Source organism: Pseudopodoces humilis, chromosome 9 (assembly GCF_049639895.1).
Source record: "Pseudopodoces humilis isolate 2021_Gansu_Grassland_sample_001 chromosome 9, ASM4963989v1, whole genome shotgun sequence".
NCBI classification, from domain to species: domain Eukaryota; kingdom Metazoa; phylum Chordata; class Aves; order Passeriformes; family Paridae; genus Pseudopodoces; species Pseudopodoces humilis.
Window position 1 is genome coordinate 1,416,782 of NC_142208.1, and position 24,440 is coordinate 1,441,221.

A 24,440-nucleotide genomic window follows, 5' to 3' on the forward strand; every position below is an offset into this window, starting at 1 on the left:
TCTTCTGGGGAAGGCGCGCTGGTAACAGCAGCGGGCAGGGCCGGGACAGGGGCGGCGAGACCAGCCGAGCCCTCATGGCGACCCATCATGGCGGCCGCCCCCTCACAGCTTGCGGAGCGTGCTGGGATTTGCAGTCCTCACGTTATCTCCCGGGGCACGCCGGGAATTGTAGTCCCGCGCCGACGGCCGCTGGCGATTGGCTGATGGGCGGCGTGGCCCCGCCTCCACGCTGCCGGATACGCCGTCCATTGGCTGCCGGGCGCCTCGGCCGCTCGGAGCGTGACGCGCGGCGGGCGCGGGGCTGGTGCGGAGCGCGGCGTGGCGGAGCGGCGGCGGCGAGCGGAGATGCCCGAGGCCACCCGGTGCAGCAGCAGCAGCGGGGCCGAGTCGGGCTCCGACTGCTCGATGGACACCGAGGCGGTCCCGGAGAGCGGCCGCCGGCGGCACAAGGTACCAGGGAAGGGCTCCGGGTACGGCCTGGCCTCGCCCGCACGCTGGGGCTGGTGACCGGCGAGTCTGGCCTCGGATGGCGGCCGCCCGCGCCGCCAGTGGCGCGGGCCGGGCGAGGCGTGCGCGGCGCGGCCGCGGGGCGGCCCGGGCCGGGCGGCCACGTGCGCGGGCGGGCCGGGCCGCGGCCTCGCCGCGCGTCGGGGCGGCCCCGCCGGACGTGCCGGGCCTGCCGGGATCCCGGGAAACGCTTTGCTGGCACCCGGAGCGGGGGAGAGCTCCCAAAACGAAGGCCCCAGGTGTCTCGTGGTCGGTAACGTGTCTCCTGTGCGGCGGCGGCCGGCAGGGATCTGTTGCCTTGTGTCGGCCACCGCCCCCGTCAGTAACTAGAACGTGCACTTCAAGCTTTAACTGTTCTGCGCCCTCTTCTCTGTTCCGTGTCGATTGGATCCACGAGCGTGTATTTTCATTTGCTCTGTGCCTTGCCAGAAGGAGAAAAAGGAGAAGAAATCTAAACGTCGGGACAAGTTTCAGAGGGGAAAGACTCAGTCAGATGAAAGCGAGGAATCGGATGAAGAGCGTTATGCCCCGAAACCCAAGAAATCAAAGAGCGTCAGTAAACAGAACGGTCACACGAAAGAGGAAAGCCTGGATAAATCGAGATTGTCCTCCTTTAGCAGCAAATCCTCCCGCAGAAGCCGACAGAGTAGTTCCAGTGAAACGTCAAGTGAGAGCGAAAGCGAGAGCGAGCAGGATCAGGTAAGGCAAATAACTGGTTTTAGTTATAGAGATGTGTTATTAATTCCTGCATTGTAACACGGCCAGATTTAGAAGGGGTTGTATTTCTTTCTAATCAGTCGAAAGTGCTGTAAATTTTCAAGATTTAAAGTTTTTGAATTGTGGTAGTGTTGGATTAGTGCATCATGGTTTCCTCACTTCAGCAGTCTGGTGCTGTGGTAGCTGTTGCTGGACAGACAGGTTGTACTGAGGTGGAACTTTAATATGATTCAGCACCACGAGGTGTATGTGAATTTTGGGGTTGTTCTGTAGAGAGCCAGGAGCTGGACTTGGTGATCCTTGTGCATCCTTTCTAGCTCACGATATTCTAGGATTCTAATTAAGAGTTTTCAGTTTTGGTTTGAGTGTTTTGCATTTACTGTGCTGTTAGCTGTGAAACAGCCTTAACCTACAGATCACTTCTCGTAACTTTGTCCAGCTTTGGAATATGATTGTAAAACAAAGAAGGCTCTTTAGCTGTAGCTGTGACACTGGCACTAGAGAATGACACCAGTGCCTATGCTGAATTTACTTGAATTTACTGACAGTTGTGTGATATTCACGAGGAATCTTACCTGATTTACTGTTTACCTAACAGGAGTTGACTGGAGAACAGAAAGAGGGTGCTTTCTCCAATTTTTCCATTTCCAAAGAAACTGTCCAGCTTCTTCAAGGTAAGCTTCTTGGCAAGGTGTGACCATAGAATGTCAGTGATCTCTGTCGTGTTTTTATGCACCCTGGATCAAGGCATAAGCTTTGAGATGTGCTCTGCTTGTGCCTATACAAGCATGGCTGCTGTGCAGGAGACATCAATTACCTGCTCTAAATACACCTTTGAACACAGATTTTCCTGTTTGCAGTAAAATTCTAAATGACATGAGCCAAAGAAAAATATTGATGTGTGATAAAATTTCAATTAAAGGTTATTTTGGTGTGAATAAAAGAAAACCAATTATATTTAGTATCTTTGACATTCAAATGATTTAGTATCATTTGACATTTATATGTGAATTAGTATGAATTAAAAGAAGAACAGAAGGGGCTTTGAGATATGTATTATTTGAAAGGAGGAGATTTTCACACGTATTTGAGGAGTGTTGCATTAATAAAGGCACAGTACTGAGAGTCTTTCATAAGGGCTAATAACTTCCTCTGTCCTAGCTAGCTGCCACCCACTGTGTCTGGTGGTGTGAAGTGGGAGAATAAAATGGACAGTCCCAGGGCAGTCCTTGCAGATGACTCATCTGATCAAATAAATCAATGGAGGTGATGATACAGTTCTGACTTTAGAGTTGGTAGAAGTTCTTGGAATAATTTCCACGTAAAAGTATGAAAGAACACTTGTAAAATGACCGTAATTAAGGAGATCTCTTGAAATTGTCACAGCTCGAGGAGTGACATACCTGTTCCCTGTGCAAGTGAAGACCTTCAACCCCGTGTATTCTGGCAAAGATGTCATTGCTCAAGCACGAACTGGAACAGGGAAAACATTCTCTTTTGCTATTCCCTTAATTGAAAAGCTTCAGGGAGAGTCACAGGAAAGAAGAAGAGGCCGTCCACCAAAGGTAACTGTGCCTGGCTAGAATCGTAATTTTGCTTTATGTCTCAATGATTCAGGTTTTTCAGCTGCTGGAGAAACTCTTCAGGTCTGTGCCAGGGGTAAGCTAACCCACATTAAAGGTGATTTGAAAGCTGTGTTCACTGGGCTTTGTCTGCATCCTGTGCTGCCTCCCAGCCCCTGATGAAGCATGAAGAGCACGACAGCTCTATTTACTTGTCAGTTCCGTTTTTTGCCACAGGGAGACCAAAACTACAGGTGGTCAACGTGTCCCTATTTAATTTTGGCCAGTCACGTTACCACTTCAGGGCCAGTGGCTACTGGATGCTTGATTTTCTCCTAAATTGCGAACAGATTAGTTACTAATTGTAGCTTGACAGCTTGATAAAAGCTGTCTACTCAAACATGTTTCTTTCTAAAACATGTAAACAGTGGGAGGTTTTAAAAATAGATTTCATTTTCACTAGGAACACCACCAAATGTTGAAGCTTCTGCTCCAGAGAATGCAGATTCATTATGAGCTGTGATCATTCTGCTAAGGCACACCATGTGTGGTTTTCCACTGAATTCTTACCGTGCCTCGAAAAAAAAATAGATAGGCCAAAGCTGAGCGTGTCCTCATTAATAATTTTTGTCAGTTTGTTTCATCTTGTCAGCCATCTCACTGATTACCTGAAGTGCCTTCCAAGACTAGTACTAGCAGTTTTGTGTGCATCTGCCCATCACATTGCTTGGCTGAGTGAGAGTGCTGTCTCTAGATTTGGCACAGCCTTTTGGAGAAGGAAGCGCTTTCTTCAAGGGAGCTGTAAGCCTTATAAAAGATTCCAGACCTCACTCTACCATAATACAGTGCTGTGTGCTTTTTGGTAATAGGTTTTAATGTTGAAAGAGGTGACAGGACAAGGATATTAAGGTTCCTTTTGTGAAGTGACTGACTGCCAGGTTGGAGAGCAGCAATCACGTTTCAAACGCAATTAGTTAACCTGCCTGCAGGGAGGGCTGCATGTTGGGAAGAGAGGATGGTTCCTTGATTGCCTCTGCAGGGATATGGATTAGCACAGTGGCTCTGCAGACTGAACATATGTTTCCCTGAGCCACAGGGAAGCTGAGAGACAGCTGACAGCTCTTTCTTACACCTTCTCACAGGACTGTGAAGCAGTATTGAGCAGGTGCAAAAGCCTTTTGTTACCCATCCTTCAGTCTTGTATTCAAACAGCGTATGTGCATGTAGAAGACAACTTGTAGCTGCTCTGTTCAGGAGCGAAAGTTAAATAAGATTTAAGTCTCTCCTTTCCTGTTTAAAAAGAAGCTAGCCTGTCTTAAATGAATGAGCATATGTTAAAGGAGTTTAATGATGTAACAAGAGACTTGAGTAAGATAATTATTTAAAACAGATTTTTTTTTTTTTTTTAATTTTACAAAGGGTCAGATCTAAATCAACAATCAGAAGTGTAGTGGTTTCTTGGCAGAAGCTATGCTGAGAAAACATCTGTTTTGTCTTTTTTCTGTGCAGGTTCTAGTTCTTTGTCCAACGAGAGAGCTGGCAAATCAGGTTGCCAAAGATTTCAAGGACATCACAAGGAAGCTGACAGTAGCTTGTTTTTATGGAGGAACTCCCTATAATGGACAAAGTAAGTGACTCTTAGGACTAATAGTTGAAATATTGATGGACTGCTATATTTAAGAAATGCATTTGGGTCTTTCCAAGCACACACTTATAGCTCAAGAGCTTGAGACTATTCATGGGAAATTCTGCAGTTCAAAATGTATCTTCTTAAGGAGATAAATAGCTGTGGCTCTCAGTTATATTCTTGGTGTTACTTATCTACTCATGTACCTTAAAGTGAAACAGAGTATATACTGTGTGTATAAACTGTATCTGGGTTTAAGTTCTTGTAAAATCATTTTCTTTAAAAAAGTTTAGCCTTACAGCTGTGACTGGGTATGTGTTTTTTCATGTGATAAGGGGTATATAGAGGATTTGTGAAGTGGAGAAGAAATTGTTGTGACAGCGTAATTTACTCTCTTGGTGGTTGTAAACAAGGAACGAGAATGAGCTCTTTCATTGTGATACATCTTGAGACATTAGGGAGGATTTTTTTCCACTGCAGAACCTCAGGGAGGAGTTGATTTCAGTAATTTGGATAGTTGAATAAATAAATTTGTAGAAGTTTTCCAGTTAAAACAGATAATTTGGGAAGAGCTGACTATTTTTAAAGAATATTAAACAAAGCTCATCCTTGCTACTTTAAATCACAGGCAGAGAAGGGAGGTAGGTTCTATTTTTTTATTACTTTTTTTTTTCCTTCAGGAAGAGCAGTGATTTTCTAAGTGATTTTTTTCCTCCCAGATTTTCTCTTCCAGTTCATCCTTTGTTCTCACTTTCGTAAGGAGAGTTCTTATGGATGCTTTAAGAGCTGTTTTGTTATTACCATGTGTTAACTGCTTTAGAGAGTGCTCCCTGGTTCACTGCTAACTCTTGTTTTCCCTGTTTACCAGTTGACCTCATGAGAAGTGGCATTGACATTTTGGTTGGGACCCCTGGTCGAATCAAAGACCACCTTCAGAATGGCAAGCTGGACCTCACCAAGGTGAAACATGTTGTACTTGATGAAGTGGACCAGATGCTGGACATGGGATTTGCTGAGCAAGTGGAAGACATTTTACGAGTTGCATACAAGAAGGGTAATCTCAATATTTAAACAAATAGCAGGAAATATTAGTATTAATTTCGTTTGGTAAAATTCAGGTGTAAGGTGACTTTGTTTAGAGATGAGGGAATATTATAGGTTGTGAATACATGGTAATCATTCACATAACCTTTGCAAAGCTTGAAGTCCAGTATCTAGAGATCTGTAAATAATTGTCTTTGGCACCTGTCTGAAGTTAGATTTCTTCAAATTGAAAGGAATTAGCTTTTTACCTTTTTCACTGCTTGAAAACAGACTGGATTTTTTGGCCATAGTAATTTTTTCATAATCTTGAAATTATTTAGACTTTCTAGAACATTTTTTACTGCAGACATCAATAATGCATGAATTAAAAAAGCTTGATTGGCTTCTTTACGTTAGGTACTGGTATTTAACCTCGTTTTTAATGATCAATTTGTGTACATCTCTGAGGTGAAATGTATGAACTTTGTGAAGCATTGTTCTGTTTTTTTGTTAAGATTCTGAAGACAATCCTCAGACACTGCTGTTTTCTGCAACTTGCCCACACTGGGTGTATGATGTGGCTAAGAAATACATGAAGTCTAGATATGAACAGATTGACCTTATTGGGAAAAGAACTCAGAAGGCTGCTACAACAGTAGAAGTGAGTAATCTCATGTGAAACGTTTTCAGGCTTTTCCCCCTTTTCTTTCATGCTACAAAAGGTTATCTCTTCCTAAGGTTCATCATCACAGTGATGTTGGAAGTTGTTTTGAGATTATTTTTCTAAGCATAAGGCATGTTAGAGCTAGTCAAGGCTTTTCTGGGTTTAGGATGTATCTTCTCACATGACAGGTAGAGAGAGGATTTTCTTGTCAGTTTTGTGGGTTTTCAGAGAAAAGCAGTGTCCAAATGTATCCAAGTTGTAAGCAAAACGCACACATGAACATCAGCCTGCTCCTTTTAATTCTCCATGGACATCTCAGTTGGCTTCTGGTATTCTGTATACAAGATACTTCTTTTCAAACTTCCTGTAGTATTTCACCTCAGCAGGCCTTTGCTTGCTGTGCTGAGAATACCATATCAAGGAATGTCATACTGCAGGCCTGATTTTCTCTTACTGTAATTATTTTGCTGAACATTAGACTAATTGTGGTGGGCATAAGGAAGAGCCTTATGGATTTTGTATGTTCCAGGATCGTGAGTTAGCACATTTTCCCCATCAGGGAGCTGTGTAATTCTTTACTGTTCCTGTATTTAACAGTTCCAAATGTATTTTAAAGGAATCTTAACTTTACACAAGCTAATCACTGGTTTTGTTTTTTTTTTTTTTCCCATAGCATTTGGCAATAGAGTGTCACTGGTCTCAGAGAGCTGCAGTTATTGGAGATGTCATTCAGGTCTACAGTGGCAGCCACGGGAGGACCATTGTCTTCTGTGAGACCAAAAAGGAGGCAAATGAGCTGGCTCTGAATGCTTCAATCAAACAGGTATTTTATCCTGTGTTTTAAGTAACAAAACCTCTCAGAGATGTATCAACCCTATGTTGATACCAGACCTATGCTGGTTTTAAAGACCTATGCCAAGTTTTAAAGAGTTTCAAAGTGCATTGGCCAAGCTTTTGTGTGTGGTCAGATAGGGTTTTACTCTTTTTTGTGGACATGAAACAAAAATTGTAGATTACTATTTTGAAACAGACAAGCATTGCATAGATGGTGCAAATGGTTAATTAGGGCAGAGTTCTCATATGTCACAGTAATTAAATACAGAGCTTAGCCACACATTGCAGTTCTGTTTTTCTGCCATTGTTAAAGGCTCTTGAGGTATATTAATAAGAATTACTGAGTACATATTGTAAGACACCTAAAATATAAATTCAGGTAATTCAGTTCTTCTTCTGTATCTTGCTACACAGTACCTATCAAATACCGAGATGTTGTACCCAAAACTGACCATAAAATGGAGCACTGTCTTGGATTTTGTTATGGTTCTAAAATAATACTGTTTTTCAGGATTGCCAGTCGTTGCATGGTGACATTCCTCAGAAGCAAAGAGAGATCACACTGAAGGGTTTTAGAAATGGTTCATTTAAAGTTCTGGTTGCAACCAATGTAGCTGCCCGTGGTCTAGATATCCCAGAAGTTGACCTGGTTGTACAAAGCTCACCACCAAAGGTAGGAGACTGTTAGGTAGGATGTCTTGTAATAATCTGTAGTCTTGTTTTCAAGTAGCCTAGGCTGTCAGCTGATGGTATTGACCACACAGAGTTCATTTCATCAGCATTGTGCCTGAGGGACAGAAACCTCCAGATACAAAGAAGCAGTTTCTTAGAGGATTTTTTGGGAGTGTGTCAGTCCCTACTTGTTTCCTTAAAACATCTTCTTACGAGTCTGTTCAAAGCCTTCCCTTGGAAGCTGGGTATGGTGATGGTGAGGCTGGGAGCAGCGGGATGAATGATTCTCTTCAGTGGGGGTAAATGTGAGGTATGGACCACAACCGTGAGAACATTATCAGAATTAAGAGGCTTTAAAAGAAACAATGTAGGTTTTCAGTGAATACACTTGCAGTACTGCAGTAACCACACTCAAGTGGATGTGCAGGAGGGTGAATGGGATTTTTGTGGAGGTACACACACTCTGAATATGTGCAGGTGCATAGAGAAAGGTTGATTCATGCTCATGGCTCTGGTTTTCAAGCCATGATTTTTAGATGATTATGGAAAAGCGTATTTGGTGGATATTAGTGAAACAATGTTTTCTAATCCAGTTCTCTGATACAGTTATTGTGCATTGTTCAGGCTTAGCTGTAGTGGCTTCTCCAAGTTATGTGGATGCACTGAATTGATGAAATTACAGTGAGTTAGGTAACTCATAAGACTCTCTGTTTCTGAAGGATGTGGAGTCCTACATCCATCGTTCTGGGCGCACAGGTCGAGCTGGGCGGACTGGGATCTGCATCTGTTTTTATCAGCGAAAGGAAGAATATCAGTTAAGACACGTGGAACAAAAAGCGGTAAAGTAGAGTTTTCTTCTAATTGCAAAACTCTTAATTTGTTCAATTCTAAAATGCAGTTCGTAAAGCACCCAGAGGATGTTCAGGTACCTTGAGGAGAGTGGGTGCAGTGTCAGTTACTGTGGAGCAGGGAGAGCATTGCAGATCTGCAGATTCTAATGCCCACATGTTTTCAGCAAATGCCAGTAAGGTTGTCCTTGTGGAAATGAAAAAAAAACTTGCAGTATTTTGGTGTAGTGTTCACCCTGGTTATCATCTGATCAGTGATGTGCATAGGTGCAGCTTTCCTGAGAACTGTTACTTGCATTTTTGCACTTTGTGCGGTGTTCCATATGCTAGTTTCCTCAACAATTATGTGGTGATTTATTCCTGGTACATAAAGCAGTGCTGCATTTAGACAAAGGCTCTGTAATTTGTACTTAAATCTAAATCTATCAGACTAAAAGTAGTAATGTTGAATTTGTAGGATTCAAATTTTCCCCAGAAATGTACCAAAATGTTTTCTGTTTTCAGTCTAAGGTCACTGAACCATTTAAACTGTTCTGGTACATAAAAGCCTTCTAAGTGTTACCCATTTTCCTGTAAGCTTAATCTTACAATTTTCACTAGGAAAAATTGGAAATTAAAAGGTGAAAATTAGAAAAATTACAGACTTAAATGCTTTTTCTGTTGGAGTTCAATACTGCTTCTTTAGAACTGAATTATTTATGGCCTGCAATTTTTATTTGTCTTTTGCCTTTTAAATTTCAGGGCATTACATTCAAGCGCGTTGGTGTTCCTACTGCAACAGACATAATAAAGGCTTCCAGCAAAGATGCCATGAGGTGTGTTTGGGGGGCTCAAGCCCTGTTTTACCTTCCTGCCTTCCTATTTCAGAAGGGTTGTTTGAATTATACTTTACTTAGTCTCTTTGAACTTTAGGAGCACTGTTGAAATCTTGGACTACTGGGGTTTATTTTTTTTTCTATTCCAGAGCCTACTGGTGTATAAATTGTTAATTTTTTTTGGCTTTAACTGCTTAGGTGCCTGGATTCTGTTCCTCAGACTGCTATTGAGTATTTCAGAGAATCTGCTCAGTTGCTAATAAAAGAAAAGGGACCAGTTAATGCTCTGGCTGCAGCCCTGGCCCATATTTCGGGTGCTACTTCCATTGAACAGCGCTCACTGCTGAACTCAGATGCGGTAAGGAAGGGGGTATGGCTTAATGCTTCTTTTGAAACTGGGAAGAAACAGCGCGCCTCTGTGTTGTCTGAATAGAGAATTATTTGTCTCATGACCATTTTGTTTGAAAACTATACTTAAGCCACTAGGATCTACTGATTTTGTTAAAAGCAACAGTATAGTGGCTGTAAAGATACTTGATGCCCTGTAACAGTACCTACTTGAAGATTTAGTTAATAAACTGCAAGTTAGCAGGTTTCTCCTTTCTGATATATGTGCTGAAGCTTATTCCTCTGCCCAAGTGGAACATGCCCCATTTCTTTTTAGGGATTTGTTACAATGATTCTACGCTGCTCTGAGGAAATAAGCAACATGAGCTATGCTTGGCGAAGACTGCGAGAGGTGTTGGGTGATGATGTTGATCGGAAAGTGAACAGAATGTGTTTCCTCAAGGGGAAAATGGTAAGTTTTTGTTTTGTTACTTTGATAATGGGCTTTTCTGCTTGCAGCCTTTTCTTAGCAATTGTCAGGGGAGCTATTTGGTCTTTTTCTCTATTCCAGGCACTGTTGGTGATGGGTTTCAATCTGTTTTTGTAGTGCTTAGGGCTCTGCTGACATGCTCAGGAGGTAGGATAATGCACGGCTATGGGGATAGCAGAACAGGTGAAAGGTAGGAAGTGTGTTAACTCTGCCTTAATGACAAAACAGAAAGGCATTCCTTAGGACAGTCAGCTCTGGTAGTGCCTGCCTGTCAGGTGTAGATTTGTGGGCTCTGTTGTTTCTAGTTGCACTCATTTAAAACGCTTACCTTGTATGCATTAAAATTGTTCTTTCTTTTTAGGGTGTGTGCTTTGACGTTCCTGTGGCAGACCAAAAAGAAATTGAGGTATGTTCACTGCAAATTCTGGGTACAGCAGGCTGAAGGTGAAGCTGGCTGGACTGGGTTAGATTGAAAACATTACGTAGCCTTTATCCTGCCTTTCTTAGTGGCAAAAAGGATGGCTTGGAAGGAATTGAAGGACAAAAAAAGCTCACAGTGTTTCTTTTCTAAGGCATTCCCCTGTGACCAAAAGTCTGTAACTTGAACCTTTTGCACTGAGAAAAGTGGTGCTGGATTCATCTTCGTAGGCAGCAAGCTTTATTCCCCTTTTCTCTATTCCCCGCCTCCCATTTTCACCCAGAATTTTCTCCACAGTAAAGTGAATTCAGAAAAAGTGTTTTGCTTTTGCCAATCTTAGTATTACTGTGCCAAAGTTATTGATCCCTTCAGTTAGAAGCTTGAATCCCATATATATTGGCTCACAATTTTTTTCAGTTGAGCAAATTTAATAATTATTATTACATACCCTGTATTTGTATTCCTAGAATCTAGCTTGCTATGTCTGACTTCATTCCGATAGGCAAGGTGGGAAGATTCAAAACACTGGCGTTTGTGTGTGGCGACTGAATTACCAGAGCTGGTAGAATCCATACGAGGAGGAGGAGGAGGAGGAGGAGGAGGAGGGAGTGGTGGAGGAAATGGACGAAGCTTCTCAAGCTCCAGGAACGGTCGGCGTGGTGGCTCTGGTAGAAACAGATTCAGGGCCAGAGGCCAGAAACGAAGTTTCAGCAGAGCGTTTGAACATTAACTTCAACAATCCAGAAGTGAGAAAAAAATGGGACTGAAGTATTTTATATTACATTACACTAGGCTGTTCCTGTGTGTTTGTACCATTGGGGAAAATACTTCATAAAGGTTTTTTTTTGTCAGTACTACTTTGCTCATAAGCAATGTTAATTTTAAAAAACGTGCAAAGCAAAAAAACCCGAAAAATCTGCAAGAAAAATGTTTCTTTTGTTTCTCATATTGCTCTTTGAATCTTTCCATAATATGTCTGTTGCATTCAAAACTGTAGCCTGGTTCACTGTATAATATATAGATCTGAATTGCTGCTCAAACCTGTAAATTTTCTGATAAAACTAAATATTGTTTTACAACTTCATATTTTGTTGTCATGTATTTGAAGCAGTATTTTGCAGGTGGAGATGTAGGAAGGTGGCAGATTGGGGAGCGTGGTAGCAGGAACCCTTGGAAGTTTCAAAAATAAATCCATTTGGTTTTTATTTTGTGGATTTGTAATGAAGCTCTTCTTTCCCTAAAACTTACTAGCTCTTAGTTTCTGTCCCAAATTGGACTCCTTATAAAAAGGGGTAGGAAAGGCAGTTTCCAAAGTTTGAGGGGGGGCCCCCTGAGGAGTGAGAACTGTGAGGGAGACCCATAACCCTTTTAGGGTGTTGCAAAATGTGGAATATGTCAAGATTATTATAGGTAAGGATGTTTTTCAATGTAAAATCTAATCAGCGGAACGGATAGCAGCAGCCCTTGCTCAAGGACATCCTGGAGCTAACAAGCTTTAAGGATGAAGTAAATCAGAATCTTGATCTATGCCTATGTATACGTTGTTGGGTTGGTGAAATAATCGGGATCTATGTGTCCTATGGGTGAACTGTTTTTTTAGTATTCTAACTAAAAATCGCAGCTATGGGTCAGAAAGACGCCTACCTAAAAGGAACCTGGAGGGGCTGTGCTGGGCTCGCTCCTAGCCCTGCATTTCCGTGTATGAACCATGGCGCCCGATGGTGGTGCTGCACTTGTGCAACGCCACCGAGCGCTGAAATCAGCACGGTCTCTCTCGGGTGTGTCATTGTCGGCTTGTGGAACGAGCCGGGCTCCGTGGGCAAGGAGGGGAGGTGCGAGACCGGCGTTCTGTTGCGCGCAGAAGGACGAGAGAGCTCCGTGAGGGGCTCATGGTGGCGGAAGGGGCCGGCGCGGCGGAAGGGGCGGGCCGGGGCGGGCCGGGCGCGGCGGCTGCATGGGGGCCGTGTGGGCTCGGGCGGCGCGGCTCGGGCTGCCCGCGGCGCGGGCGGCGGCGGTCCCGGCGAGCGGCGGCGGGCGGCGGCTGTGTGTGCGGTGCGGGCTGTGCGGGCTGTGCGGCACCAGGGCGGGCCCGCTGCTGCTGCTGGCGGCGGCGCTGCCCCGCGGGCCGGCCCGCCCGCCTCACTTCCTGCGCGCCGGGGCGGGGCGCGCGTCCTGGGGCCGCCGCGCCGAGAGCGGAGCCGCTACTGGCAGCAACGCGGCCGCCGCGCAGCTTCCCCGGGAGCAGCCGGCAGCCAGGCCCCCCGCCGAGCCCGAGCACAGCCCCGCCGAGCCCCAGGCGCCGGCCCCCGCAGAGTCGCTGCGCCGCGGCCGCCGGAGGAAGGTCAAGGTGGGAGCGCCACGTGCGGCCGCGGGTGCGGCCATTTTGTACGGGCTTGCGGGGCTTAAATCGGGCTGGGGGCGGGCAGGGGGAGGAAGGGGCTCCCCCCGTGTGACCGCGGCTTTCCCGCAGCAGGAGGAGACGCCGGAGAAGAAGGTGAAGCGACAGGTGAAGGCGAAGCGGCGCGGTAAGACCGAAGCCGAGCAGGCGCAGCCCGAGGAGAGCGGGCTGGGGGACGGCGAATTCGAGCCCCCCGTGCCCAAGAAGACGAAGAAAGTCAAAGGGAAGAGCAACGGCTTGGTGGGAGAGAACGACGCGTCCCAACACGTGGTGAAATCTTCCTCCGCTCTGAGCGGCAGCGTGACATCCCCGGCTGCTCGGAGCGTGGCTGCCGGAGAGCAGGACAGCGACGCCGAGGTAGGGCTGCTCTGCCAGCAGAGCCTTTGGCTTGGTTAATTAACGTTCTGATAGTAATCGGTGGGCTTAATAACACGCAATGTGCGCTGTGTGGAGACTTGAGCTGCGAGACGCTGTGGGAGCACGAGGCATCTGTGGCTGCCACATTTTGCTGCTGTCCGCCTTGGATGCGCGGCACTTGGTCCTGGGCACCGGGAATGCCGGGCATCCCACCGCTCATCCTGCCCGGCATCCTCTGGAGAGCGAGGCTCGGCACCAGCACCAGGGAGCTGCTCTCCACGTGCTTTCCCCCTGGAGGTAAATGCCAAGCGTTTGGTGCAGCTTGTCCCGCAGGGAAGGCGGCTGGCTAGGGGAGCCGCTTCCGTGTGTGCCACTCTTGGTGTTGTGAAAAGCGAGGTTCGCATATTTTTTATATAGAATTTAAAAGTTTAATAAAAAGACAACTAGGAGATAAAAATAAAGTAAAGTATACACATATGGCTAGATGCCTCTGCATTCAGCCAAGAGAGCACACCTTACTGACAAAGGATTGTCCCTTAAAAACAGAACCCTACTACATATCCATAAATTCTCATACATATTCACACATTCTTCTTAAGTTTTTGATGTTCCTTTGTTTAGTTTTTACCTTGCCCCCTTCCCAATAGATCAATCTTCTTGGCGCCACAGAGTTTTCCACCCTCCCATAAGGATGCAATAAATCCTTCTCTTGGAGGACAAGATAATTTTAAGAATGCAGGGGGGGGTGTCTCTGACTATCTTTTCAGTCCCTGGGTTATATAAACAAAAAGTAGTTTGTGCTTTAATATCATGTTATAGCCTAACATATATGTGTATTATACCACTATTTCTAAATTTCATCAATAACAGAAATAAAATAAACTATATTAGTACAACAGAGTTTTCTAACCTTATGCATAACATTCATTATAATATTTGTGAAAAGCCAATAACATAATATGCACTTACAACAGTGTCACAGCTTGTTTGTGTCTCGCAGCACAAAGCTTTCTCCCTGCTGCCCAGGCAGCCACTGTCCCAGAAAAGTGCTGTGTTTCGTGCAGTGATGGTGCTTTCTCTCTCTGATGAAGTGTTGGCAAAGTGTTCTGTAATGGAGAGCCACAGTTACGTTCATTAATTCCCACTTGTCACACAAAAGTGCAAGGGGGCCCTGTGTAGGACCTTTCTGTTGTGAGTAGTTTTGTGTCTAAGGAACCTGGATCAGGAGAGTGCTTTTTGTACCTCAGGTCTAACAATGTGACCTATTGGATCTCTGAAGTAAAAGCCAAATCTCGTGTTTTAACTATTTACTCATGCGTAAAGTTCAAAGCTCTTTTCATGGTGTACCACATAGGTGTCTTCTGGAGGGAAAATCCTGCTTTGCGCCGTGAATTTTGACACCAGATATGTTTTGTTGTGAAAAACAGTTTTCTCATGGTTTCAGAGGACTCTAATTAAGATTTTTAACAAATAGTTTCCATTTCCCAACTTGCCAAGCATGTATGTACAAGTGCCTACAGCAGAAGAGTTTTCTTTTTCATTAAATTGAACAGAGGTATCTGGTTAAATTGTGGTTGTAAAGCAAATTAACAGCTTTTATTAAGTGACTGTGTAAGGTATGTTCTGTGCTCATCTTGGAGGGCTACTAAGTCTTTTTTCTGTTTGTTTTTTATCCTATTAGGAGTTGACAGAAGAAGCAAAAGAAGGCGCCTTCTCTAATTTTCCTCTCTCAGAAAACACTATCAAACTTCTCACAGGTTAGTTCACATGGTAACAGACATTCCTGTAAACCTCTGTTACCTGCAAAAGCCAAGGGTAAATAGTCCTAAATTGTGTTATATTTGTATGGTAAGGATGACCTCAGCAGTCACTGTGGATTCAGAGATGCTGTTGTTAGTAGAAAAAAGTTTTCTGACTTGTTCAATTTCAGATGCCTTAAGATGAGATTATTCTTCATGGAATGGTTATTCCTAGATAAACATTCTAGAGACAAATTTCTCATCAGCATCATTCTGTATATCTTCTGTTCCTGTGTCTGCTGTCTACAATAGTGCTTCTTAGACGAGCCTAATGGAGTTTTGTATGTGTGGCATTTTCACTTCCACTGTGCAAAATCTCTTTGAAGTTTTAGAGTGTTCTGAAACAAACTCCATCACCTTCTTGCCTTCAAAACCCAGTTACCACAAAATCTTGAGCTGCATCAGAAAAAACATGTTGGGTTTTTTTTCCCTTCCTCTCCTGTTGTCTTAAGCTGTACATCTCAAAGAGGACTGTATTTCATGGTGGATATGTAACACTCACCGTGTGGGTGGAATATCTTTTGATCTAGAGTAGAAATAAAACATAAAGATACGTGGTTTCCTTCTAAGTTGCAATTCCTGTTGTGTACAGGATTTGAGGTGGTGTGCCCTTCATTTTTGGGCAATTTAGATATGAAGGCTTTTAATTGTTTGTTCACCTTTTAGTGAAACCTCTTTCAATTATCTTACAGCTCGAGGTGTAAAATACCTGTTCCCTGTGCAAGTGAAGACTTTCCAGCCCATATATGATGGCAAAGATGTAATTGCTCAAGCTCGAACAGGAACTGGGAAAACCCTTTCCTTTGCTCTTCCACTGATTGAAAAACTTCAGAGTGTCTCACAGGATGGGAGAAGAGGCCGTGCACCAAAAGTAACTTACACTTGGAGGTTTACACCAAAACCTTAGAGCATGGCAGATTTTGAAAGTGGTTTGACTGTTGGTTTGGGGTTTTTTGTTGGGGAATTCTTTGTCCTTTACTGGCTTTTGTGATACCGAATATTTGCTCAGATCAGGAGATAGTGTGACAGAGTTTTGCAGCATCACAGTAATGACACATTTTGTGTTTGGGCAAACAGGGCACTGCAGCAGTGTCAAGGGAAGTCCCAGGCTGCTGTCTTTGGGCATGGAGCATGCAGCTTTGGGGTTCAGTCCCCTGCCTCTTCTGAGATGATGTTTCAGTCACCTGGACTTAGCTGTGTTTGCTGAGGTTGTTTTTCACTAAAAATTCTGTGGCGATAACTGAAAGCTTTTGGGTTTTTTTTTCCCCCCTTCTCATGTCTGCATACTCAAGAGATGCAAGTGGTGTTTACAGAAATGGAATTGGTAACCAGATGCCAGTGATCAGATACCTGTTCCATTCATTGTGGTGTATATATTTATCATTAGACTGCAGACCTGTATATAATCTGCAGATTTGTTGTCTGCTTTATTTTTTTGTTTTATTAACTGTAAAAGCGATGTTAATTTTAAAATCTTATTGTCTGGAAGATTTTTAAGAGATGAATTCAGCTCTTTGTTTTATTGGTGTGTTCTTAAATAAAATGTTGGGGGGAAGGGTAGATCCTGGAGGAAGGCAGGTTGGTAGAGAAAGGGAAGGATGTATGGCTGGAGTGCATCATGCTGTGTATCTTTCAACATCTTACTACACCAGATTTAGTGGCTGTTCCTACCCCTGAATGCTGAGCTGCACCTTTGTTGCCCTTGGTAATGTTGTTGGAGTGTCTTTTATCTGGCTTTAACATAAGAAAGAAAATGTTTGTTCTAGTCTCAGTTATGTTGTAGCACTTCCCCTGACTCCCTCTTGCTGTCTCTGAGGCTCCTTGTGCAGGGTGGCAGGGAATGTTAATATTGCTGGGATGGTGGCAAGCTGTGGGCACCTCTGCAGCAAGTGTAGAATAAAGATGGGAGTGCATGCTGTTTGATATGAAGGAAACTCTTCTCTCCTCTACCTTCTCCCAAGCACAGCTGCAGTTTTGTCTGTTTGTCTCTCCCTTCAGGTGCTGGTTCTTGTTCCAACCAGGGAACTGGCCACTCAGGTAGCCAAAGACTTCAAGAATCTCACAAAGAAACTGTCAATTGCTTGTTTTTATGGAGGAACTCCATATAAAGAACAGCGTAAGTAACTGCTAAGGAATTTCTAATGGATTGGAGCTGGCTTTCTCTGAATGCACTCCATAAGTAAAAATGGGCTTTTTGCTCCCTCAGACTTTGAGTTCAGTCAGGAACTCAAATGGTGTGGCTTTCAAAGGAAGCACACAGCCTGGGTTGAATTATTTTAGTTCCAATAAATCTTTATGGAAAAGAATGGTTGTAGTTCTGTGAAGTGTCTAGTCCTGTTCATTTCTTATTTATTGTGTTTTTGTGTGGACATAGACTGGGACTAGGTGAAAAGGAAAGGGGAGAACTATGTATGTGCCTGTGGCTCTGTATGTCTCCAGAGGTAGCTGTGACAAAGGCTAGGTGGAAAATTGGAGTGTTTCCATGTATTAAAGCTCTGAGGGTTTCTAATGTCTGCTGATTGTTGCTTGGAAATTGATGTCTTGCCCTGTAACTTTAGTGAGGTTTGGCTGGTACTTCTGATAGAGCAGCTAGGACTGCAGTTAACTTCTGTGTCTGTTACCTTTGGATGTTGTGCTTTATTCTGAGGTTAAAGGGCATCAGCTTTTTGCTTCTAAAACGTTGCTGTGTACTGCTTACTTTTTATCATGCTGTCTCTTAGCAGTCTGACACTGTCCTTGTTTCTCTGTCTTCCAGTTGATCTCCTTAAAAGTGGCATTGATATTCTTGTGGGAACTCCTGGCCGGATCAAAGACCACCTTCAGAATAGCAAGCTGGAGCTTTCCAACGTGAAGCATGTTGTTTTGGATGAAGTGGATCATATGTTAGACATGGGCTTTGCTGAACAAGTGGAAGAAATCTTGGGATCGTCCTATAAGAAAGGTGAACTCGGATGTTGGGAGAGGAATAGGGGGAAATGTAGAAAACACAGTTACACTGCTTTAAAAACTTCTGGTGCACCTCTAACTTAAATTCTTTGTGTGATGCTAGAAAAGGACAAGGTAGAATTGGAAAAGATTCAAAGAGAGGTGACAGAAGGCTGAAGGGCTGGAGTGGCATCTCTGGAATGAGTGGAGTTTCAAAAAGGGGAAAAAAGCAGCAAACCAAACTCCCTAAGCCCTAGTGTTCCTTGTCCTGAGAGAGGTGACTTGAGCAGAGGGTTGTGGTTATGGTCTGTGTGTACATTTGTCACCACACAAAGCCGACAACTGCGGAGTGTTTGCTCTTTTCTGATATAGTGGGTGTTCAGCAAAGCTGTCAGGTACCAGGTACAAAGCAGAAGGAGGTTATTTTAATGTGTGAAACTCATTGCCACATTTCACTAATGCCAGAATTTTTGAAAAGGCTTGAATTACTGGAAATAGCAATCTCAATGATTCCTAAGAGCAAGACTTAGCACTATGGCTTTGTAAAGCACAGAAAGCTGATTGCTGGCAGTGTTTCTTCACATCTTGTACAGACTTACTGCACATAGAAATCTGTCAGTGTGTGAGCTACTCTTGCTTTTTTATCAGTTCTCAAGTGTCATGGTCTGTTGAGATGTCTGAAGTCAATGGCCTTTCCTTCCAGGCTCTGAGAACAACCCACAGACACTGCTGTTTTCTGCAACTTGTCCACGATGGGTATATGATGTAGCAAAAAAATACATGAGAGATGAGTATGAACAGATTGACTTGATTGGAAAGAAGACTCAAAGGACAGCCACAACTGTGGAAGTGAGTTGTTCTGCTGCAGAGCAGTGCAGGTCCTGAGAGCAAATGGCCTTGATAAAATGGGTCATGCATTGACTTTATAAATGGGGGTACAGAATGACTTCTCACATAGCTGATACACAGATTTTGTAAGCAAAGCTTTCATGAGGGGGCTGTCATTTGCAAGCTTAAAAAAATAATTAAAATGCTTTTTTTGTTCATTTTGTCTGTCCTTTGCATGGCTTAGGTTTAACATAGGTTTCTTGTTTCTTTCCCAAACAGCACTTGGCTATACAGTGTCGCTCAAATCAGAGAGCAGGAGTTCTTGGGGACATCATTCAGGTCTACAGTGGCAGCTGTGGGCGGACCATTGTCTTTTGTGAGACCAAAAAGGAAGCAAATGAGTTGGCTATGAACGCTTCACTCAAACAGGTACCAGGGCTGAGCAGAGAGCAGAGGTTGGGATAGTCAGGGGTTGAATGCCCTGGAATAAATAGGAGGTTGCAACTGTGTGGAGAAGATTGTTTCTCTGTGTGGTTTTAAGACTTGTGAAAGCTGTTTCTAAAAATTGAACTTTGAAGCTAAAAAAATATCCTCTTGGCAGAGATTACGAATTTAATCCTTTGGCTTTAAAATAGCGCAGAAAATGGATCAATAGGAAATACACAGCCTGTGCTGAATAACCAGGAGATAGTAATAATTGTAAGAAACAGGAGCTAGTGTAGTGGACATGTCCCATCTTAGATTAGTGTACTTTTTGGATTCCCATCTCTTAATGGCATTTGGTCTTTGAAGAGTCATTCAGGAAAATCTAGCTGATATGGTAAAATGAAATGTCTTGTTGTCCTTGGAAGGTTTGCCAAGAGTTTGTTTGGAACACAGGTGATCTATTGAGCAGGTCTCCTGTGCTTGCTTGAATTACTGACCTTTTTCTGAATGTGAGGAAAAATGCTACATATTTTTCAGAGAAAATCGTGTTTGGTACTAGATGCTGATTTATGGGGAGTGAGCAGTGGTGGGAATACATGGTTTGCCTAGTATTAGAGAAACCTCATGTACCATGCACATAAAAAACTTGCAGCAATCATTTCTGCCTGTTGGCCATGCTGCTTTTCACAGTAAATCCCAAAGAAGGATCAAACAAAGTAGGATGTTTTATATTCCTTTGGGATCAGCTATTTAATTATTTTCTGTTGCTCTGCGCAGTGTTTTGGGGTTTGCAGTTAATCTTTAGATGCTGCAGCCTAGACTCAACATTAAATGTCACATTAATTGCTTGTTGCACTGACAGGATGCCCAGTCCTTGCATGGTGACATTCCACAGAAACAGAGAGAAATTACATTAAAAGGCTTCAGAAACGGTGTGTTTGAAGTGCTGATTGCAACAAATGTAGCTGCCCGTGGTTTGGATATTCCTGAGGTTGACCTTGTTATACAGTGCTCACCACCAAAAGTAAGTCATTAGAGGAAACTAAAATTGTATTTACCTTTTTTTTTTTTTTTTTTTTTTTTTTTTGGTGCCAGAATGGTGGATTATTTCTCTGTTTCATCAGAAGTATGTTCTGTTCCAATTCACAAATTAGGTGAATTTTTTGTAAATGCCAGGCCTAAAATTTTGTAGTTATAGCTTTACAGTTTGAGCTTTGATTAAAGTCTTGGGTTTTGTTTACTCTGGAAACTTGTAAGATAGGTTTTGACATTGTACAACTTTTGTAAATTCTTTCTGAATGTTGCTGAGTTTCATAAAAATTCTAAAATATTTTTGCTGCCTTTTTCATCTTTTGAAACTCCAGTGGAGCTTTTTATTTAAAAAAAATTAAAATGTCTGTCAGCAGTGTTGGCTAAAGGTGAGCAGCATACTTTGGGTGGGGGGAGCACATGCAAACCTGAATGGTTTATATGTAGTTACAAGTTTGGGTATAAATACATAATGTGTCACTCCTCAGGCTTCTGAACTTGAATTTAACTTGTGTTTAATATGAAATGTCAGCAGTTTAAATAACATAAGGTTTTCTCATGTTGATGTGAATTTGTGAAGGATGTTGATTCCTACATCCATCGCTCTGGACGCACGGGTCGAGCTGGCCGGACCGGCATCTGCATTTGTTTGTTTCAGAGAAGAGAAGAAGATCTTCTGAAACAAGTCGAGCACAAAGCGGTGAGTCGTACCTCAGACCTCTGCTTAAGGAAATTAATCAGCTCCTGAAAGGACCCTGCCACTCTTAGACTTTGTAATTACGGGTTGCTGAGTCCAGAATGGGACTCTCCAGTCCCATAGACTGGTAGGCCTAAGGTGCTGATATTTGGTATTTGTAAATATAATGTAAATATATATATATATATATATATATATATATGCTTTTGTACTGGTCTGTTCTTGCATTGCCTGAGTTTTCCCGTGCTGGCAGACCTCTGTGGATGTCAGCAGGCAGGCTGGGACAGGAATGCATGAGGCAGACCATGCCCTGCATCACAGTCTGCATGTACACTGGAGTAGCTCCAGATGGGAGCTGGGAACTTACAAGCTTTATTTTAGCTTTAGAAATTACTTAGTAAAGAACATGTTAATCTTGCAAACAGTAAGTAGAGATCTTGGTAATGTGATTTAGACAGGATTGAATTGTAGACTGCTGAAAATACCTTTAATTTGTTCTCTTGATTTCAGGGTATTACCTTTAAGCGTGTAGGCGTTCCCTCTGCTACAGATGTAATTAAAGCTTCAAGTAGCGATGCCAAAAAGTAAGTTTATTTGCCTGTTCTTAAAAAAGGTTTAGAGATTTTGTTGCTCTAGATGCTTAGAGCTTAATGCAAAGTTTTAAGAGCTTAATGCAAAGTTTTAAGGGATCAGGCCTGTATGTGAGCACGGCTTTGCCTATGTTGTAGCAGTCAGCTGCTTTTTGTATAGACAACATAAAATGGTATCAGTAAATCTCTGTGTGCTGAACATAGATCTTTTCATAGAATATGATGGTCTCTAAGTTTTTGCAAAAAAATCACCTTTTTTATAAAATCAGGAATCAGTGACAGAAGAGGGAATTACTGTCACAAGGGGAATCTGATTTTGTCTGCACAGGTGACGTGGTGGAAGCAGCGTGCAAAAAGCAATACTTGGTATAATGAGGAGTTACTCTGCAGAAGTGAGGGTGTTTTAGCCCTGGCTTGTGTTTCTTGGTATTATTTCCGAGGGTTGTGGATTTTATTCCATGCAGCTCTGTTTACATTTGCTCCCCCTGTGGTGGAAATTGCCTTGAAGCAGATTATTTTAATTAGTGAGGATTTGACCAGTATAAAGCAGATGATGGGCATGGTGTTGGGTTCATGGTGTACTGAAAAATGATGGGGAAAGCTGTTGTACCAGAAATAGCATTACAGAAGCAGCTGGTTTTAGTTTCCTATCTTCTATTACCCCCTGTCTTTTTCAGAAATAGCCAGTTTAGGGTATGTCTTAAACATGGCTGCACTTCACATTGGCCCTTTCTTATCTCTTTAAACCCATCTTGTAATTGTGTAGGTTGCTGGAGGCCGTTCCTCCCTCTGCAGTAGACTACTTCAGAAAATCAGCTGAAGAGCTGATCGATGAGAAGGGGGCGGTGGCTGCCCTGGCTGCAGCCCTGGCACACATTTCTGGGGCAGCTCACATCCAGCAGCGCTCCCTGCTCAACTCAACAGCTGTAAGTATTGATGCACCCGTGGTAACAAGGATGGATGCGTGAATTGCTTGTGTTCAGGCCATGTGTGGCATCTCCTTCCCAGGCTTTTTCAGATGGGTTTCTGAATGGCTCTTATCCGCAGGCTCCTGCTGTGTTGCTTTTTCTGTAGCTGAAATCAGCTCTTCCCAGGAGAAACTTGAAATCAGTAAATTCTCTTGTGATGAAAATTGAAAGAATTTCTCCAGAGACTGAAGTGACAGAAGATTTTGATGCTCTAAGAGAGTTTAACTAATGACACTTTACAAGCAAATAGATTGGCTTGTGCTCTTGTAGTTTTCCCCCTTACCAGGAACCTTCTACATTGGTCATATTGCAAGTATAGCATGCGATTGCCTGATCTCAAAGAGATCTTGACTGAAGAAAAGTACAGCACTTCCTTTTTCTAATGCATTTAGGGAGAATGTGGCCCAAGTCACTGTGTGGTAACACAATTTCGGACATACTATGTGATTGAACTGCGGTTTTTGTATCAGTTTGGGGTTTTGTAATGTTTTCTAGCAGTAGGTTGGACCAAGTTTAGCCTCGTTAAACATTTTTCTCTGTTTATTGCAGGGCTTTGTGACCATGGTGTTGAAGTGTTCCATAGAGATGCATACCATGGGCTATGCCTGGCGGGGGCTGAAGGAACAGCTTGGGGAGGAAGTTGATAACAAAGTGTCTGCAATGCGTTTCCTCAAGGGGAAGATGGTACGGTGGCCCAGTCTTGGGAATGAAGGGATTTAGGGCTTTGTGTGTGTTCACACATAGCCAGTTTGTGCAGGGATTGAGGCTGGAGTTCTGAAGTACTGGTACCAAAATGTTGGTACTGCACTATCCCTACTCAATCTCATTTCTCAGGAAATGGTAACCTGTCATGAGTATGCTGTTTATGCATATGCTATTGGGGAAAAAAAAAAGGCATTGATACTAGTTGAGTGCTTTAAAAGGCATTAGAGACATTACTCCTAAATGATAATGCAAGAATTGCCCCCTAAAAAAAAAGGCATCAGACATATATATGTAGTGACATTGGTTATTGAGGCCTTTATTCTTTCATTGTAAATTTGTGCCTCTTTTTTGTTTTGTTTTTATTAGGGCGTGTGCTTTGATATCCCTGTTGGTGAACTGAGTAATATACAGGTATGTTAAAATCTGCAATTGCTATATAAGATTGAGTATGGGGTGGTTTGGGAGGTTTGTGGTTTAGTAAGGATTTTGCATAGGCAACAGAGTGATTAGAAAGAACACAGCATAGTCATTGGAAAATACCCTGGCATGCCTTTTCTCATTTCTGTTCCCATGATATTGCTTGATTTCATTAAACAAAATTCTTTGGTCTTTGGCTAACCTGTCTTTTGGCCTCTCCACTGTATTTGAGAGCTCACCAGTTTTCTTTTGACTTCTTTCTCTCTTGTCCCTTGTGATTGCTCATCCTTTGTCGTGGGACTGTGAGCATCTCCCAAGGGGGATCTAACAGCCTGTTTTGGCAGGGGTGGGATTTGTCTGGAAATGCCTTTTGCATTCAGTGTTGTTTCTGATGCTGCAGGTGCCTTGGACACCCCTGCAGGTGCAGGCACATAAAGTCTGGTTCCATTGGTCTTCTTTCAGGAGCAGTGGAGGGACACGCGGCGCTGGCAGCTGTCGGTGGCAAGTGAGTTGCCCGAGCTGGAAGAAAGTCCCCAGGAGCCAGGACGAGGGTTCTCCAGGTTCGGAAACAGCAGGCAAGGAGACTTCAAAAGAAACAGCTGGTTCAAGAGTGGAAATCGGTGACTTTAATACTCAATTAACCTCTGCTATAGATAATGGGACTGAGCTGAATTTTATGAGACAGTAAAACCCTGTTAGACACTCCTCTTTGTCTTTATTCCTTGATAAACATCCTGACTTTGAGGATGGCGTAAAATCACGTTTGCTGAAATGACTGGGTGTTTTGGGAGATTTTT

The 24,440-nt window shown here is 43.3% G+C and overlaps 2 protein-coding genes across 4 annotated transcripts; both read left to right on the top strand.

The window, feature by feature from the left end:
- The first annotated feature begins 268 nt into the window (after positions 1-268).
- LOC102113958 (nucleolar RNA helicase 2) lies at positions 269-11,588 on the top strand. 2 transcript variants are annotated; one of them, XM_005530508.2, is made up of 15 exons: positions 269-450; positions 937-1,206; positions 1,823-1,898; positions 2,611-2,789; positions 4,296-4,413; positions 5,282-5,467; positions 5,952-6,097; positions 6,774-6,923; positions 7,446-7,607; positions 8,326-8,445; positions 9,196-9,269; positions 9,468-9,627; positions 9,934-10,068; positions 10,448-10,492; positions 11,007-11,588. In XM_005530508.2, exons 1-15 carry the CDS (start codon positions 346-348, stop codon positions 11,232-11,234), a joined length of 2,154 nt encoding a protein of 717 aa, XP_005530565.2. In that variant the 5' UTR covers positions 269-345; the 3' UTR covers positions 11,235-11,588. The 2 variants fall into 2 exon arrangements, with proteins under 2 accessions (XP_005530565.2, XP_087916003.1); XM_088059877.1 differs by having other exon boundaries at positions 10,972-11,051.
- Positions 11,589-12,458: 870 nt separating this feature from the next.
- Positions 12,459-24,348, top strand: LOC102102155 (nucleolar RNA helicase 2-like). 2 transcript variants are annotated; one of them, XM_014259244.2, is made up of 15 exons: positions 12,459-12,851; positions 12,975-13,259; positions 14,941-15,016; positions 15,751-15,929; positions 17,057-17,174; positions 17,814-17,999; positions 18,687-18,832; positions 19,091-19,240; positions 20,100-20,261; positions 20,847-20,966; positions 21,474-21,547; positions 22,320-22,479; positions 23,071-23,205; positions 23,593-23,637; positions 24,106-24,348. In XM_014259244.2, the coding sequence occupies exons 1-15, from the start codon at positions 12,459-12,461 to the stop codon at positions 24,265-24,267; spliced, it is 2,391 nt and encodes a 796-aa protein (XP_014114719.2). In that variant the 3' UTR covers positions 24,268-24,348. The 2 variants fall into 2 exon arrangements, with proteins under 2 accessions (XP_014114719.2, XP_087916027.1); XM_088059901.1 differs by having other exon boundaries at positions 12,978-13,259.
- The last annotated feature ends 92 nt before the right edge of the window (positions 24,349-24,440 follow it).

What these genes read in the sequence shown, in the direction of transcription:
- LOC102113958 (XM_005530508.2), top strand. Translation starts at nt 346, where the DNA reads ATGCCCGAGGCCACCCGGTGCAGCAGCAGCAGCGGGGCCGAGTCGGGC. An exon ending in ACGAGTTGCATACAAGAAGG is followed by an intron (nt 5,468 to 5,951) that starts GTAATCTCAATA and finishes TTTTTTGTTAAG; the next exon opens with ATTCTGAAGACAATCCTCAG. An exon ending in TCCAGCAAAGATGCCATGAG is followed by an intron (nt 9,270 to 9,467) that starts GTGTGTTTGGGG and finishes TTAACTGCTTAG; the next exon opens with GTGCCTGGATTCTGTTCCTC.
- LOC102102155 (XM_014259244.2), top strand. Translation starts at nt 12,459, where the DNA reads ATGGGGGCCGTGTGGGCTCGGGCGGCGCGGCTCGGGCTGCCCGCGGCG. An exon ending in GGACAGCCACAACTGTGGAA is followed by an intron (nt 18,833 to 19,090) that starts GTGAGTTGTTCT and finishes TTTCCCAAACAG; the next exon opens with CACTTGGCTATACAGTGTCG. An exon ending in AACAAGTCGAGCACAAAGCG is followed by an intron (nt 20,967 to 21,473) that starts GTGAGTCGTACC and finishes TCTTGATTTCAG; the next exon opens with GGTATTACCTTTAAGCGTGT.